Source organism: Vicia villosa, unplaced genomic scaffold (assembly GCF_029867415.1).
Source record: "Vicia villosa cultivar HV-30 ecotype Madison, WI unplaced genomic scaffold, Vvil1.0 ctg.001840F_1_1, whole genome shotgun sequence".
Lineage (NCBI taxonomy): Eukaryota > Viridiplantae > Streptophyta > Magnoliopsida > Fabales > Fabaceae > Vicia > Vicia villosa.
Genome location: NW_026705743.1, coordinates 330,686 through 349,856, shown reverse-complemented (window position 1 = coordinate 349,856; position 19,171 = coordinate 330,686). Strand labels below are relative to the sequence as shown.

The 19,171-nt window shown below is 36.6% G+C and overlaps 1 protein-coding gene across 1 annotated transcript; it reads right to left on the bottom strand.

The window, feature by feature from the left end:
- Positions 1-673: 673 nt before the first annotated feature.
- LOC131636828 (uncharacterized) lies at positions 674-1,189 on the bottom strand. Its single transcript, XM_058907425.1, has one exon. The coding sequence runs from the start codon at positions 1,187-1,189 to the stop codon at positions 674-676; it is 516 nt and encodes a 171-aa protein (XP_058763408.1).
- Between the last annotated feature and the right edge of the window lie 17,982 nt (positions 1,190-19,171).

The window sequence follows — 19,171 nt, the reverse complement described above, 5'->3', positions numbered from 1 at the left end:
ATTAAAGGGTTAATGAACTTTTTCGTCCCTTTAAATATTTCAAATTTCGTTTTTAGTCCCTCCAAAATTTTTCTTCAAGAAATCGTCCCTTCAAAATTTTTCTTCAGAACTATTGGTCCCTAACGTCAAATTTCGTAGCTAATCGGTGGCTAAAGTCGTAGCTAATCTCTAGAAAATTTGACTTTAGGGACCAATAGTTTAGACGAAAAATTTTGAAGGGACGATTTCTTATAGGAAAATTTTTGAGGGACTAAAAACAAAATCTGCAATATTTAGAGGGATCAAAAAGTTCATAAACCCTTCATTAAATTACCAAAATCCATGGTTTTCTACCGGAATAAAGACACCTCGGATTCTATACAATCACAGTTTCAACAGTTGAAGATCTAGATTATTAGATGAAGATCGGATGACTCATGTTTTAAATTATATTTTAAATTTAAAACAGATTTGGGAAATTTTAAAATACAAGTAATCAAATCTTCATCTAGAAAGAAGTATCCATTAACACAACAACATCAACGTTTGACAACTAGAGATTTGCTGCAACAAAAAACTAATGCATTCACATAGAATAATGACAATCCAAAGAGCAGCATAACCGACATTGAGATTATGATGAAGTATCGATCCTACAAGGGGCTAGATTGGCAGCACCATCAAACAAGTCCTTCTAATCCTTATCATCTGATGCATCTACTCGAGCCGGTGTAGTATGACGCTCCTCATGCATAATCCTCTGAAAGTAATTCCCATAGATATACTCAAGAGAAAATTCATGGTCCTCCGTATATCTTGGAATGTGACCATGCCATTCCCAAACAATATGTTCACCTTCTTCATCCACATGAAATCCAACAGCAATGCTACTTTCACAAATCATAACGGTTTCACCCGAATTAGGCTTTAAGGTATGAGCTTTTTCATTCAGGATTCGATAAACAACGTCAGCTTCAATCCGTGATTCTTCTTGGTAAATTGCGCACAGTCCCTCGTCTTGGTAGGGACGGGGCTTGTCATCTTCAATTTCGAATTCTAGTTCTTCTTCTTCTTCTTTGTCAGAAATGATGTCATCATCGGTAAATTGGTTGTCAGGGTCTTGAACATGAAGCATATGCATTAGGTAGAGGAGGAACATGATGTTGAGGCGGTTGACGAAGGAAGAAGAGTTGTTTGGAAGGGAACTCATGATGTTTGATGAATATTCTCAATGAAATGATTGATAGAGTTTTGACGAAATAGTATTGAGTTTTATAGGGTTTAAGAAAACAACTCATCCTAGATATTTTTCCAACTGCCACCATTTATTTTAATGCCAACTTTTTTTAATATTAAAAATTTATTATGGAAAACGAATTCTTATAGAAAGATTTAATATCGCTAACAAATCCATCCTATTTTGTATATTTAATTTTAAAATAATTTGAATTTAATTCAATTTATTTACCTGGTACAGAGAATACGCCTGTTTTTAGAAAATATGGTATCAATACTATATGAAGATGCAATCGGTCAGTTTTAGGAAAATACCAAATAATATTTATATATAAACCGAAATGTCATAAAAACATAATTCAGTCGTTAACCTATTCTAGAATAAATGAATGAATTATAGTAATACATAATTTAAAATAAAACATTAAAAACATTGATGGTAATTTAGTATGAAATTACTAAAATTATAGGTAAATTTATTATGAAATTAATAAAATTACTAAAATTACTTTAAAATTACTAAAAATTTCTGAAATTACTAAAATTATTATGAAATTAGTTTATTGTGAAATTACTGAGAAATTACTAAAATTTGTGAAATTGTTGATTAAAATTAGTAAACTTATTGATTAAACTTACTAAACTTATTATAAAATTCTTGAAATTACTAAAATTATTTAAATTACTATAAATTTGTAAAATTACTTAAATTATTATGAATTTACTAAATTACTTAAAATTATTATGAAATCCTCTATGAAACCCTATAAACAGTTAAAGTCTTTTATTATAAATATTTACATTACTTTTATTTTTTAATTATAAATGAAATTCCTAAATTACCAAATATAAATTTTTTTCCACTAATCTTAATGATCAAAGTTTTTTTATAAATATTTTGAGATTTAATGTAATTGAAATTTTTTGTTTTACAAAAATAAAAAATATTTACGTTAGTTGTTTTTTATTATAAATGACATTAAATTACCCAAATCTTACTAATTTTCCATTCCAGTTAATGACCAAATTTTTAATGAGCAATGCTGCGAATTACTACTTCCCCAATTCACGAATGATGACATGTGCGCCTTTGTTTTTATAATAATGGAAACAAAGTGAAACATAGACCATTGTCGCTAATTCCTCATGTGCAATTCTAATTGAGACAAAGCAACAAACATAACTCGATAGGAACCTCTATAAAATGCAAGATGTCCTTTTTCCTTTTTACTTGTTTGTTTGTAGTTGTCCTTGCAAGCAAAATTTTAAAAATTATGTTAACTATGATGTTGTTGGAAGTAAGCTCCTGGATTTAAAAAAAAAGGCTTCGCAACCGTGAAAATAGCAGCGACAAATTAGTATTGGCAGATGTTGATATCAATACCGTTAACGCCGTTTTTATATTAAAGAATAAATTGTAGCCAATTCATATTTCACATGTTCTACGTTACTGACTAATAGTATAATATGTAAAGTGAGCACTGCATATCAAGGCTTACTTTAAGATATCAAGGATGCTAGGTTGTTTTTATAATACTTAACATTGAGTTATGTTATAATACTTAACATTGTAGTAGAAGGAAACTTAGAGATAAGTAAAAAAAAGAAAAAGAAAAAGAATGGAATAAAAACAAAAGAGAGATAGAGAAACAAGAGGTACGCATTAAACATAAAAGTTTCATAAAAAACAAGGAAAATCAGAAATAAGAGCAACTTGAGTTAGAAAAAACGAATAATGTAATCGGGATCCTCTCGTGATTAGAATTGTCGCTGGATTAAGCATTTTCTTTTTTTATAAGTAATTTGAGATTTAATGTAATAGGAATGCTATTTCTACACCATAATTTACATCAATATTAAAACACTGTTTACTGTATTTATACGGTAAATAGTATTTTTTTAATTAATTTTTTTATAAACAATATAATGAACAATACGTGAATAGTGACCGTAAAACAGGACATGAACATTTATTTTTAATCGTAAAATAAACTTGGTTAATGTAATGTAAAAAGTTGGTTAACGAAGTGACAAAGTTGATTAATAAACGCCTAGATATTAAAAATAATTTAGAAGAAAAATAAAGTTGGTTAAGAAAATGTAAAAAGTTGGCTAATTAAGTGGTAAAGTTGGTTAATAAATGGTCAAATATTAAAAATATTTTTTTAACAGTAAGACAATGTTGATTTATACAATGTAAAATATTGGTTAATGAAGTTATGAAGTTGGTTAATAAATACTAAGATATTTAGTAGTCATGATGTTAAGTTAGTAAATGTTGGTTAATAAAATTATAAAATTGGTTAATCACATAATTTGATATACGTATTCCTTTAATTTAAAAAAAAAACATAAAATAAAATAAAAATCGTTTTTTAAAAGAAAAATAATTCATTATAATAATATTTCACTGTTCACCTTATTAATAAACAGTGAAATACAATATATAAATAATATTTTTCTTAATGAAATTGTATCTAGGAGAGAATTTTTAAGACTACACGTATAAAAGTCTAAAACAATTATTTTATAATAAATTATTTTAAAATAAAAATAGTAACTTAAAATTTATATTTTTCAGAAAATTAACTTTTGCAAAACAGAAGCTTTCAAATCATGATCTTGAGAATATTGGAGCCTTCATTATAATTAATTGATGTAAAGAAACATGTAAAAAAAAATATATTATATAATTAGAACTTGGGGCTGAAATCAGGAATAGTCTTGTTTTAAGTTTTCTTTTAAATAAAACAAAGTTTAGTGAGTCTATTAGGAAAGATTTGAACACCATTATTAAAAATGGTATTATTGTTGGGAATGGTACTCTACTTATGGGATGTTTAAGTTTAATGTTGATTTAAATAAAATTTCTTCTTTTGTTGAGAAACTCTTATCTCAACCCATGAGTCTCTTATGTATCATGTGTGTTGTCTAAAATGTTCCCTTATTTTCGTAGATGTACTTTCAGAAGTACCTTTTTTTTTGTTTAAACTTGTTTTGTGCACCTACGGAAGACTTCCTAAGAGGTATCTACGGAAGCACTTCATGTTATATTCCCGCCAGACTCTTCTCATCCCTCATTCTTCACATTTCATCTTCTCAAACTTTCAAATTCTCTCAACTAAAAAATCAAACTTCCACTAAAGTTGTTTTTTTCTCTTGAGTTCGGCCGTTAACGTCAACATCAACGATCAACACATTCCAACAACTTCAAAACGCAATTTAATCGCTAAGTTTCGGGCATTTCGAGTTATTTTAGAGTTTTTTCTATAATAGAGTTTGAGTAGATTTTTAGGTGTAGAAATCATTAGTTACTTTTAGAAACATACTTTTAGAGACAATGTAGGTATTGATTGATGTGTAAAACGGATGATCAGGGGGTGAAAAATGATTTTTCCAACTATGTGAGCAGTTTCCTACGTTATTTTTGGGTTATTGAAATTGCAGAATATTCCGTAGATGCATATACGGAACATATGAAACGTTAGTTAGTTTCGTAGATGCACCTACGGAACAAACCCAGTTTTTTGAAATGTAAATTACGTGCATCTACGGAGGTAAATTTGTTTTTTTTTTCATTTTATTTATTATAACCAAATTGTATCTAACACGACTTCATTTGTAATACAATGCAAATATTATGGCCGACCATCCAGACCGTATTATATCTGGGAGGACTGCACAACATGCCTCCGTATGACGTGCACGGATGCAGATGTTGTCACAGGTGACAGATGGATCTACCGTTCTAGAAGATGCACCTGATACATCTGTTGCAGCAGAGGTACTGTAAAGGCTAAAAGAACAGAAAAAGACCTTTTAAAAAGATTTTGAGTTCGGGGGGGTAATTTATACAAAGGGAAGGTTTAAGGCACCCTTTGCATCTATGGTTTTCCATGGGCTCTTAATTTCTTAGCTCACTTTGAAATGTTTGAAAATGTTTGCAGTGAATAAAGAAACAGATTTGAATAAGGACTTTAGCTTGTAAATAAGCGTAACCTTTTTGAAGGTTTTCTGAAAAAGGGTAAAAATAAATTTAGACCAGAGCAAATAATTAGGAGGTAATTACTAATAAAGTTTAAAAAGTTCTTTTAGCCTTTCAGGGCTATCCATACCATAAGAGGGTAGGAAGTCCTTTTATTGGAGGTTGAAAGGTCATCGAAGTTATCGTTCGCCATAAGACTGTCCCTACCATAAAGAGGGCAGGTAGTTTAAGGGAAGGATAGAATAGTCATTTTAGGCAACCAAAGAGGACGCCACAGCAATCGAAAGGGACTATCACATCATATCATAGGCAACCTCGAGGGACGAGATCATATAACCGAAGGCAACATCGAAGGGACTTATGATCTTTTGTGATGAGAATGAACTGAGCGCAACATTTGCTGAGGCATCCTCGGAATCTGAGGGACTTGACTATTCTGTAATAAACAAGGCAGCAAATAATAAGGCAACAGGCAACAAGAGGGTTTACCTTTAAAGGTGTGTGGGTGCATAATCACGTGATTCAATTCAGATAATTATCTTATAATTAATTATTCTAAATTCAATTCGAGGTTTTCACGCCCTAAATTACTAACCACGCAGTTAATCAGAAAATAAAGCAGCAAAATTAAACCCTAATTACTATTACAACCTCGGAGCAGTTACATAATAAGGCAAAAGAGTTTGTGGGCAAACCACAAAAAAAAGAAATAATTAAATAGATGATAAGTTTAGGGTTACCACAAAGTTTGAGCTTTAATCAATCTGGTTAACCCTGAAAATTAACGAAGGACAAATAATAAGGGGTTAGTGTTGTCGCTATCACGAAAATTAACAGAGTCGCCACTAACATATTTATCCTAAAAAGGAAGGGAATGCCTGCAAACCACAAAACAAAACAACGGTCTCACGACCAGAGAAAAAAGGTAAGGGAGTCAGTCACGCGAGGGGAAGGTGCTAGCACCCCTCACGCCCATCGTACTCGATGGTATCCACGCCTGTGTCTAAATCTATGGGTGTGTAACAAATCTACACTAATCTGGTCTAAAATGAATGCAGAATGTAGGGAAAATAAAGGAATGTGCTCGCACGGGCCCTACCCCGCTGCCTACGTATCTGTTTTGCAGAATCAGAGCTACCGTAGCTCGGCTAACTAGTTTCTGTTTATTTTGTGTTTTTTAGGTGAACGAGTTAAATTCACACTCCGCTGCTCGACCTTTGGAGACTTAGGCTTGGGAATGGAGCGGAAATAACAAGCTCTTAAGAAAAGAAAATCAAAGAGTGTGGTTTGTGTTTTAAAGAATGCATGAGGAAGAACTAAGCTAAGGGGGAAAGCTTGCTACCTAATGTTATCATACAAAGGGTACAAGTCTAAACTAAGCTAGCAACCTACGGGGAAAAGCGAATGCAAACAAAAATATCACACAAACGAGCTCCGCAAGTAAAGCAAACAAAACTACCGGCGCAGGCCGAGTAGTAGAAAAGCGGTCCCACCATAGCCAAGGGGAGCAAATCACCCGAGTCAACCAAGCATTAGACCTCGCGAATGCGATCGGGCCATAGACAAGATGAGCGGGTCCCTCTCAGCAACCAAACCGTCACGGATCTGAAAGGAAAATGGTGCGTGCGTACACCGAGCGTCAGCGTCGATCAACGTGAGCTAAAGAAAAGGCGGGGGTCCGATTGCATGAACCCTTTTCCTGACATACTCGATAACAAGATCTTGTGCTAGTTCAGAAGCGAGCCACGCGTAGCGTGCGCTTACTGAACGGACTCGATGAGACTGGGCGGGGTTTGATTGCTAACCCTTTCCGCGTGCCTTCCATGAGGACTTAACGGAGTGCCATATAGGACTTATTACACCGTGACTCCCTTCCGCAAAGCACAAATATAAACACACCAACAAAAACAGAGCCTCTTTCGAGGGCTTGGCCAGATGCATGTCTAAGTCCTACTTCTCATGTTATAGGATGATGTGGAAAGCGGTAAAAGGGACCAGGAGACAATACCTTACGGATATCAAATCCGCAATGAGCTAGCAAGCGTAAGCAGAGAAGTCCGGAATACTTCGCATAAGCCATCATCAAGCAAAGCAAGTCAGAAAGCGTCGTCGTGAAAATTAATCACGAGCGACATGTGGTACACGTCGAGCACAACCACATGAACAACCTGCAAGAGAAACAATCCAGACAATACAAGAGTATACATCTCAATGAATGAGAGATCAGGTGACTGGCATCGGAAGTAGGTTCGTGTCCCACAAATAAAGTGGAACACGACGCAAATCAATCGCACCGGAAGTGAATTTGTGTCCTACAAATAAAGTGGAACACGAAGCAGGTTGAATCGCAATCGAAGGCTCTCTCGAAGTACCTCGCACATCTCAGCAAACAAATCAGTAGTAACAAGGCACCACGCTATAAAAAATCCTAGCAATTAAGTCCTAATTAAATTCTAAAACAAAGTCTAACATGAGAAAATTGTTTTTATGACATTTTCATCTAAGGAATAATAGAACAGGACTATGTACAAAACATCTAAAGTCTAACAAGGAAAAGATACTTTATCACTTAGAACAAATATAGAAAACAAAAATCTAATTCTAACTAGAAAAGAATACATGTATTTATTCATTTTTTATCATGCAAAAGGAAACTAACAAAGAATATTGTTTTTATAGCATTTTATTAAAGAATTTGGACTAAACTATGTAACAAAACAATTAAAATCTAACAAGAGAACATGTTTTTTTTATTATATTTTTTATCATGCAAAAGTCTAACAAATGTAATTGTTTTTATAGCATTTTATTACCTTAAAGATATAGGAAACAAACTAGTTGGAACAATTAAATCTAATGCAAAAAATCATGTGCACAGGGGGGTTTAAAGCTAAAAGCCAGTGGTGTATACAGTATTCAGGCGCAGCAGCCCAATAGGATAAGCCCACAGAGTTTTTTTGTTATGAACTTCTATGTCAAAAATCGGTGGCAATAGGCTCATGAGGGGGTGTACATCAGCAAATCGTATGGCCCAAGGAGACTATATCCAGTTTTTTTGTTTGATCCAATTGCATCATATTATTCTAATAAATCTAGATTTCATACAATCAAACTCAATTAATTCCACTAATTAAAAAAAGATTAATTGAAAGGGGATTAGGGTTTACGTGTATTGTGACACTCAGTTTCCTCTGAACTCATTTCCCTCTCCCCCACGACGAAGCATACGACGGTGCCGGAGATTTTCCTCTCTGATTGCTCACTCCGCCTCACTCTCTCGATCTCTTTCTTCCGTTCACTCTCTTCTCCGATCGAAAACTTCCGCCTCTCATCTCTCTTCGCACATCTCCCTCTTGCTAATATCTCAATCTCCGATCAGACTCTCTGGACCTCAACTCGATTCATGGCTCCGGTCCGCTCCCTCTTCTTCTCTAAGTTCCGATTTAGGTATTGAAGGTGTGGTTGTGAATGTCCCGCGGACGAAGGAGGAATTGACGATTTATGTGTTGATGATTGAAGATGTGTGAAGTGATTTCTTGAAACTTGTTTTCTTTTGCAGAATGAAGATTTGGTGAAGAGTTGTATATCCCTGATGATTCGGTGATGATATGAGATGAAGATGAAGGTTTAAGAATCGATATCGCGAAGAACTCCACAACGTTGAAACTATGGGAATTGAAGGATGATGAGTGAATCGTGGAGTGCAGATTGAAGCTTATCGGAGGTCGATGATGAACGTGATGCTGTGGTAAAATTCTTGAAGATGCAGCGTTGTTGCGTGAAGATTTGACGCAGATGCGTTGTTGTTGGAATCGATCCTGAGCGTGAATCTGCAGGTTTGTGATTCGGTTTCTTGTTCTTCCCATTCAGTTTTCTGATTCAGCGTCTTTGTGATGGTAACGATGCGTGAAGTTTGCTGAAACGGTGATAACAGATGCGTTGCAAAGTGCGATACGAAGTGAATCCGAAAATGAACTCGTTGCATGTTGAATCGTGTAAAGGTTCAAGGTTTTAGAATTGCTGGAGAAGGTTCCTTAAAGTGTTGAAAATTGAATCCATGATGAAGAAGGTTGAGGATTGAAGATGGTGATTTTCTCTTGTAACTGATTTTGCTCCCCTTGAAAAGTTTGTTACCGATTCTGTTATACTCTCTTTTCTGTTGCAGCTTTTTGGTTATGGTTGATGAAGATTAGAGATGAAGGAAAGATTCGGAGAGAGGTTGTTATGGATTTTTCTCTTTCTCCTCAATTCTGTTACCTGACTTTTTGCTGTGAACCCCTCTTTTTTGCTGTTACCCCTTTGTGAAGACCAACACCATTTTTACGAAATATGTAAAGTACTGAAGCTCAACGTATTTTTGTGGCATTCTCGATTCTGATTATGTTGCCACGCGTCGAAAGAGGATTCAGGCGGGAGGATTTGAATTTCGAAGTAGTTTTTATAACTGCACAGAGACAGATGGCATCCCAAGGATTCTCGGGAGTAACGTGGCATCAGATTAGTGTAGGACCGTTAGGGTCGAATTTAGTATAAATAATGGTCTTAGTATTAGGATTTCGTGTGTTCATTTTGTACAAATCACTCACATATTGCTCAAGTATCAAGTGTTAAGAGAACGAGTTTCGCTGAGAAATGTACGTATGACACCAACACCATTTTAAATACCTTTGTATCTTTCATTATTCAAGTATCTTTTGATATTATTGCATTTCGTTTACTTTCTGTCATTTACATTCCTGCATTCTTTATTTTCATTCTATTTAATTTCGAAGCATTTAAGCTTTTACACTTTAAGATTCTTGCACTTTACAGTTTTGTCTTATATTTTGTCTTTATCTTATCTTTCGCTGATGTTGTATTTAAGTGTATATAACAAGGTGATTGTTAATCTTTATTTCTTTGATTAAGCATTTCTTATTTCGAGACAAGCCAACCATAGACATGATTCGAACTATCATGAGTAACAACCTTTTTGACTATGTCCTAGGATCAATCTAGTCGATCCTGCGAGTAACCAAATCGTATTTATTATAGTTTGGAAGACTAGCGGTTGTTTACCGGAAATCACCGTAAACAGGCGCGTGGCTGAAGGATCTTGGTTAACCTTGAAAATTAGGCACAAAGAAGAGAAATGTTAGTGCATTGACTGATCGACAACCCTGATTTACCGGGGTAAACCAGGGTTTTTTAAAAAACATAAGATTAAAGATCATTAATTTAAATAACACCCAAAATTAAAGAAAAGTCGAAAGTTCGATTTAATACATCAATTAAATAATTATTGGATTAAATCCTAATTATTTAATTGTTTAAAAAAAATTGAATTTAAAATAAAGAATCATTATCAATAAGAATTACGAAAAATCGAACTTTCGTTAAAAAAATAAATAAAATAGTCATTAATATAAAAATATAAATTTTAGTAAATAAAAAGATTTAAAAAGTAAATATTTAATAAACAAAAATAAAAAAGAAAACAAATTAAATAAAATATTATGTAATTAAAAAATAAAAAAAAATAGAAAAAAACTTAGCTGTGTGACTCATCCTTGATGGTCCATGATGCACCCTCGCTCTGGCGCGCGTTGGATTGAAGAAGGGTGAGATCTGACGGAGGATAGCATGAGGGTGCATGTACGCACGTGAGGGAGAAAGCGCTGGATCTGATTTGCTTCAAAATTCAAGGCGCGCGCTTTTGGACCAATGAAGACGTGCCACGCAGTCGTCTTCATCCTCATAACGTCTGAGAGAGTAGCTGCGAATTTGGTACGGATCTGGATCGTAGCTAGTTGTCCTGCAAATTGTAAAATCCACAAAACAGCACAAAAAATTCTTCGCGACCCCATTGTCACGATCGTCCAAATGCCACGAGCTCAAAGGTACCGATCATTAGTCCTAATTTTACCTAAAACCAAAATCCCTCTTTCAAGATCCTAAACCCTAACAATGGTGGATGACTCATACGGGCACGCAAATGCAATTACACTTCCAGAATCAAACACAATATCATGATAAACACAAATATGCAATCCAAATTCATGTATGATGCGTAAAAGAGTGCAATCGAATTAAAAAAAATTTGGTGCAAACTGTGGCCTTGATGAGTGTGATTCTGAACATTCCACGCTTTGGAGATGACAAGGAAAGGTTCCTCAAGCTTCAGTGATTGTCTCTGAGTCTTTAGAATCCCCTGAATTTGTCTCTAACTCCCAAACCGAATTCAAAATTTTTCCAATTTTGAAGCTCTCGTGGAAGTTCTTGGAGGATGCAAAAACTCATCCCTTCGATCTGAACATGCTTGTCTATTTATAGGGAATGCATTAGGTTAACAAAATTGGACTGAATCTTTGATTTGAAGGAGATTGATATTTGATTTGGAGCTTGATTGAATATTTCTAAATTTGGGTCAATTTCACTCATTCTCTTTCCAATCTCTATAACCACGAATTTGAATCAAATCTTGGGCTATCTTGATGATTAAAACTGATTGCAAACCTTTCTCAAATCAAATTCTGATTTTGATTTTGAATTACTTGATTTATATCATTTTTAATGAAATAAAAATTAATATAAAATCAACTAAAATTCATAAATTCGTGGCATTTGGATTTGGGACTCTTGGATACTTGAGAGTGAAGATTGGGCCAAGAAAGATTGGATCCCTTTGCAAAAAAAATCATTTTGGAGCCTTTTATTTCACATTTTTCTTCACAAAATTGTCCCACTTTGACAAGGCATATCTCCCTTAATTTTTAAGATATGGAAGAGTTCTAGGACTTTTTGAAAACCTAAAGATGTCCTCTATAAGCCACCTTGGAAGTTTTTTTCCATTTGTGGATTTTATCTTGATGATATTGGCTTTGACAAGAAACTGCTTTTGGTTGACTTTCAAAAAGGACCTATAATCTTTTGATCCATATCTCTGAAATGAAGCATTTTTAGACTTGGCTTGTGAGAGACAAAGTTGTATAGAAGTCAATTTCCTTCAAAATGAGCTTAGGATGGGAAATTTCTGATGTTCCATGTGGAAGTTATGGCTTGTCAAAGTTCAGTTGACTTTTAGTCCAAAAACCCTAATTTAGAAACTTCGAATTTTGTTGATTTCTGAACTTTTCTTGATGAATCATGATCAATCCTTGATTAAATAATGAATGATACTTCAAAATAAGGATGTTGACAAAAAATCAGGAATTTTGACTGTACTTTGACCACAGTTGACCTTTAGGTCAAACTAGTCGACTGTTGACTTTCTGAGCAATTGACTGGGCAATCCTTGGAATTGAAGCTTTTACTTTGCCATAGAGATAGTTTGAAACATCATAAGCCATATGAAATCCATTGGAGACTTTGATTCATTTATTTTCTTTTAGAGAATTAAAAACCCTAGTTCATTGAGCCATTGTTTAGGAGAGTGTGTCTTAGAGTCTTGAGCTTTGGTATGAGCATGAAAGGAGAAATGAGATGGGAAAATTTTGGGGTATGATAGCTGCCCCTGTTCAATCTGAAGGTGGAAGAGGATTGAACACTAGAGTACCCAGAAATTTGTACCATCGGGGATGGGCTTAGAGATGCCATCCGGGTATTGGGTATGTGAAGTGGGCTTTAAGATGCCACATGTCTTGAAAATCAGAATAAATCGTAGATTATATCTGAACTTGAAGTGTTGGGAAGTAGTTGTTGAATGTTAGTCGTGTCAGCACCGTTCGTAGTAACTGAATTAGACTTTGGAAAAGTTGATCGTGTCTACACCGTTCGTGATGATAGAATTAGATCCTTGAAGGTCAATCGAGTCAGCACCGTTCGTAGTAACTGAATTAGATCTTGGAAAGATGGTCGCGTCTACACCGTTCGTGATGATAGAATTAGATCTTTGAAGGTTGATCGTGTCAGCACCGTTCGTAGTAACTGAGTTAGATCTTGGAAATATGATCGTGTCTACACCGTTCGTGATGATAGAAATAGATCTTTAAAGGTCGATCGTGTCAGCACCGTTCGTAGTAACTGAATTAGATCTTTGAAAGTTTGTCGTGTCAGCACCGTTCGTAGTAACTGAATTAGACTTTGGAAAGATGATCGTGTCTACACTGTTCGTGATGATAGAATTAGATCTTTGAAGGTCGATCGTGTCAGCACCGTTCGTAGTAACTGAATTAGATCTTTGAAAGTTTGTCGTGTCAGCACCATTTGTAGTAACTGAATTAGACTTTGGAAAGATGATCGTGTCTACACCATTCGTGATGATAGAATTAGATCTTTGAAGGTCGATCGTGCCAGCACCTTTCATAGTAACTGAATTAGATCGGAGATGTTGTTTATCTGCTTGTACCTGTGTCCTGAAAAACTGAAGTTAATTTTTATGCAATGTCATGGTGCATGTATTATATGACGAGCCTCTCAAAATAAATGAGAAACTCGTATATTTATCATGAAGTAATGTATGCAATGTATGAATATGCATGTGATGTATATGATGTATGACTGATGCTGTTTGGAGTGTTTTGAGAAAATATATCTCTGTATTGTTGTGATTTTGATATTTGATCTTGTCTTGGTGATGCTCAGCTAGGGATTTATGATTTCTGCTTGGGGATGAGAGTCATTTGAATGATTAATCTTGATGTACCCTGACTGGGGATAAGAGATATGAATAAATCCTATTGGAGAGAAGAGGAGTATTGTCGAACCGGCAGTGTCGAAGGTGTAAAATTTCGTGGGGGGACTGAATCTCTGTTGGGAAGGGAGCTTTTTAATGATTACTCTATGGGGATCCCTCCAGACTATTGACTCTGAGGGGGAACTTCTGGACTACTTAGACATTGTCTAATTGCCTTCACTGTCTTTTACAAACATACAGATATTTTGCGAAGGAAAAGATAAATGTCAATCATGTTCATATGCATATGTTCATTCGATGTTATCATTGGACGTTTGTGCATTCGAAAGAAAGAAATACTCATAAGAGTAGGAAAGAAATGACTTGTATTAAGAAAGCGCCATGAATAGGCAAAATGATAGGAGAACATTTGTGTGTTTTTTTGTAAAAGATACAAAGTAAAACAAAAGAAAAATAGCTATGTGGAAACAATCCTATTGAGTTTCAACTCTGCTATTTCCATTATGTCTTCGAGCATCTCATCCTTTGCTTGTTGGAGAAAGATGATTGATCAGTCTGTGCCCTTTGAACTTGATATTGCTAATAAAACTGAGTGATCTGAACGAGATATAGTCGTACGCTTTAATCCTTAACTTTTGCCTAGGCCGCCCTTTCAGGTTTTCAGCCTACCAGGATACCCTTTTTTGCCCAAGTCGCCCTTTTGGGTTTTCAACTTTCCGGGTGTACATTTTTTTACATATGTATATCCCTAACTTTTGCCCGAACCCTTTTGGTTCGCCGGGATGCCCTTATTTTTGCCTAGGTACGTCGACCTAGCGGGTCTTATTTATGGGTAGTATTTTTTGACTATGTCTGCATTCACAGGGTGTGGAAAGTCTTCGCCATCCATAGTAGTGAGTATCATTGCCCCTCCAGAGAATATTTTCTTGATTACGAATGGCCCTTCATATGTGGGAGTCCACTTGCCCCTAGGATCACCTTGTGGTAGGATGATTCGTTTTATTACCAAATCACCAGTCTGATATGCTTGTTGTTTGACGCTTTTGTTGAATGCCTTGATCATACGCTTCTGATATAACTGCCCATGACAAACAGACGCAAGCCTCTTTTCATCAATTCGGTTTATCTGGTCTAGTCGAGTATGGATCCATTCATCTTTGTCTAAGTCTGCGTCCTTCATGATCCTTAAAGACAAAATCTGAACTTCAATTGGTAATACCGCCTCCATGCCATAGACTAGTGAGAACGGGGTTTCCCCGGTTGAAGTACGTGCTGAAGTGCGGTAACCATGAAGAGAAAATGGTAACATCTCGTGCCAATCCTCGTAAGTCATTGTCATCTTCTGTACAATCTTCTTTATGTTCTTATTGGCGGCCTCCACTGCGCCATTCATCTTTGGTCTATAAGGAGAAGAATTGTGGTGCTTTATCTTGAACTGTGTGCAGAGTTCAGTAATCATCTTGTTGTTCAGTTTGGTACCATTGTCTGTGATAATCCTTTCAAGGATGCCATACCGACAGATGAGGTTATGCTTAATGAATCGGGCCATCAAATTCTTGGTAACAGAAGCAAATGAAGCGGCTTCTACCCATTTGGTGAAGTAATCAATGGCCACAAGGATGAAACGATGTCCATTAGAAGCAGTAGGCTTGATTTCCCCGATCATATCAATGCCCCACATCGCAAAAGGCAAAGGGGCAGTCAGAACATTCAGTGGAACTGGAGGTACGTGTACTTTGTCAGCATAGATCTGGCACTTGTGACAAGTTCTGGAATGCTGATGGCAGTCAGTTTCCATAGTGGACCAGTAGTAACCCGCTCTTAAGATCTTTTTAGCCATAGTATGTCCACTAGAATGAGTTCCAAAGATACCGTCATGCATGTCTTCCATAATCTCTTCTGCTTCCTTCTTGTTCACACAACAAAGTAGAGTTGAATCATGATTGCGCTTGTATAGGGTACCATTGCTCAGGAAGAACTTGGAAGCAAACCTTCTTAAGAACTTCTTGTCATTGACAGATGCCCCTTCAGGGTATTCCTGAGCTTCGAGGTATCTTCTTACTTCATGAAACCATGGTTTTTCTTCGACCTCGTCAGTAGCTATCTCGTAACAGTATGCCGGTTCGTCATGTCTTTCAATAATAACTATAGGAGCCTCATTGTCCCATCTGACCTTGAACATGGATGACATAGTAGCTAATGCGTCTGCCAATTGATTCTCCTCTCGGGGAATATGTTCAAACGTAATCTCTTCGAAGTGAGGAATCAAAGATAACACCAAATCCTTGTAAGGCATGAGATTAGGATGCTTCGTGTCCCATTCTCCTTTGACCTGACTAATTACTAGGGCTGAATCCCCATATACTTCCAAGAACTTGATTCTTAAGTCAATAGCAGCTTTGAGACCTAAAATACATGCTTCATACTCAGCCATATTGTTGGTACAATCGAAACACAGTCCTGCTGTAAATGGAGTGTGTCCACCTGCCGGAGAGATAATCATAGCGCCGATACCATTACCAAGTGCATTCGAAGCTCCGTCAAAAACCATGGTCCATCGGGATCCTGGTTCAGGTCCTTCCCCCGGACCAGGTTGTTCATAATCAGTAACAAGCATAAGATCCTCATCTGGGAATTCAAAACTCATAGAATGATAATCGTCTATAGCTTGTTGGGCCAATTGGTCTGCCAAAACACTTCCCTTGATTGCTTTTTGTGTCGTTTACTGAATGTCGTATTCTGTTAGTATCATTTGCCATCTTGCTATTCGTCCGGAGAGAGCGGGTTTCTCGAACACATACTTGATAGGATCCATTCTAGAGATCAATAAAGTGGTATGGTTCAACATATACGGTCTTAGTCGGCGAGCAGTCCATGCCAAAGCACAACAATTTTTCTCGAGCAATGAGTATCTTGTTTCACAGTCGGTAAACTTTTTGCTAAGGTAGTATATTGCATGCTCTTTTCGACAAGACTCATCATGTTGCCCTAGTACACACCCCATTGAGTTCTCCAGTACTGTTAAGTACATAATTAGAGGTCTTCCTTCTACTGGTGGTATCATGATCGGAGGTTCCTGAAGATACTTCTTGATCTTGTCAAAAGCTTCTTGACATTGGTCATTCCATTTCACTGCTTGATCTTTCCTCAGTAACTTGAAGATCGGCTCACAAGTAGCGGTCAGATGGGAAATAAACCTGGCTATGTAATTCAAACGTCCCAAGAATCCTCTAACTTCCTTCTCATTTCGTGGAACCGGCATTTCTTGTATGGCTTTTACTTTTGCAAGGTCGACTTCAATACCTTTGCTGCTAACAACGAACCCTAGTAGCTTACCAGACCTTACCCCAAAAGTACACTTGTTTGGATTCAGTCTCAACTTGTATTTCTTCAACCTATCAAACAATTTCTGCAGGTGGACCAGATGTTCTTCTTCAGTGTTAGACTTTGCAATCATATCATCAACATAGACCTCTATCTCTTTATGAATCATATCATGGAACAGAGCTACCATTGCACGCTGATACGTTGCCCCCCGCGTTCTTCAACCCAAATGGCATGACTTTGTAACAAAAGGTGCCCCAAGGGGTAGTGAAAGTTGTCTTTTCCATATCTTCGGGTGCCATCTTAATTTGGTTATAACCTGAGAAACCATCCATGAAGGAAAACACTTTGCATTGTGCAGTATTGTCAACTAGGATGTCAATATGTGGTAGGGGAAAATCATCCTTGGGACTTGCTCGATTCAAATCTCTGTAGTCTACACACATTCTTACCTTTCCGTCTTTCTTAGGTACCGGGACTATATTAGCGATTCATGGTGGATAGCTCACAACCTTCAGAAAACCAGCATTAAACTGTTTCTCAACCTCTTCTTTGATTTTCTGAGCCATGTCAGATCTGCTTCTTCGTAACTTCTGCTTAACCGGAGGACTGTTTTCTTTGATGGGTAGACGGTGAACCACAATATCAGTATCAAGCCCAGGCATGTCTTCGTAAGACCAAGCAAATATCTCAACATTGTCTCGTAGCATCTGGATCAATCTCTGTTTGACACCATCCTCTAGCTCAGCCCCTATCTTGATTTCTTTCTTTTCTTCGTCAGTACCTATGTTCACAATCTCGATTGGCTCTTCATGCGACTGTATAGTCCGCTCTTCTTGCTCTAACAATCTAGCAAGTTCACTGGGCACTTCGCAATCTTCCTCACCTTATTCCTCAGCTTGGTAGATCGGATTTTCAAAGTCATATTTAGCAATAGCAAAGTCGTTATCAATGGGATCCAGAGTGGATATGGATCTGCAGTGCATTATGTGGGTGTGTGTAAGAACACATAGCTAATAGAAGAGTAAAGAAGAATAAAAGCAAACACACAATTTGAATACGAAACGTCCAATGCTTTATTGAATGAAAATATGCTTATGAAATGACAAGCCCTAACAAATGGACCTTTGTGCCCCGCGCAAGACACACGGCTTTAAAGTTTATTGTTTATTGAAGTACATAAAATAAAACTGGGAAACATAAAAGAAAAACAAAACTAGAAATGGCAATTACTCCTGACTATAGGAGATAAAGACAATGTCTTCAGTCTTCCAGTTGTCCAGCCCTTTGTCAGGTGTAGGAAAGATCCACTTGTCCAGGTTGTAATCATCTTCATCTTCCCCTGTGGCATTGACCCCTTTGCTGATGAAACGATACTTCAAACCTTCTGGACGAGAGTGTTGTTCTCCATTCTGATCTTTAGCAGTGCATCCTAAACCCCATTTGTTGGATTTGTAAGGAATATCAGGGAGTTTCCCCCAGATAGTACAACCACCTTCTTCAACCACAGCCCTAGCATCTTTCAGGGAAGCCATTGTAGGAGGAATTCTAGTGACTTTAGGAGCAGGGTAGGCAGATTTAGCCTCTGGAGCCACTTGCGGGACCAACTCGAATACCTGACGAGGAGATTCAAAAGCTTCTCCAGTGAACTCCACATACTTGGTCTCATCTATGAAGCTTACCACGTATTCCTCCTCACCATACACAGTGACGCTCTTGGCTTTCGCCGGGTATTTCAGTTTTTGGTGCAGAGTTAAGGTCGCAGCATTTGGACCATGTATCCAAGGGCGCCCAAGTAGACAAGAATAAGCGGGATGGAAATCCATCACATATAACACATTGTTGAAAATCTGAGAACCTACTCTGATTGGGAGCTCCACTTCGCCATATACTGTACTCATTGAACCATCGAAAGCTTTCACTATCACATCACTGGATTTCAGCATGATTCCCTTAGGGTTGAGTTTGTCCAATACCATCTTAGGTAGCACATTCAGAGACGAACCGTTGTCAACTAGTACGTGGGCCAGAGT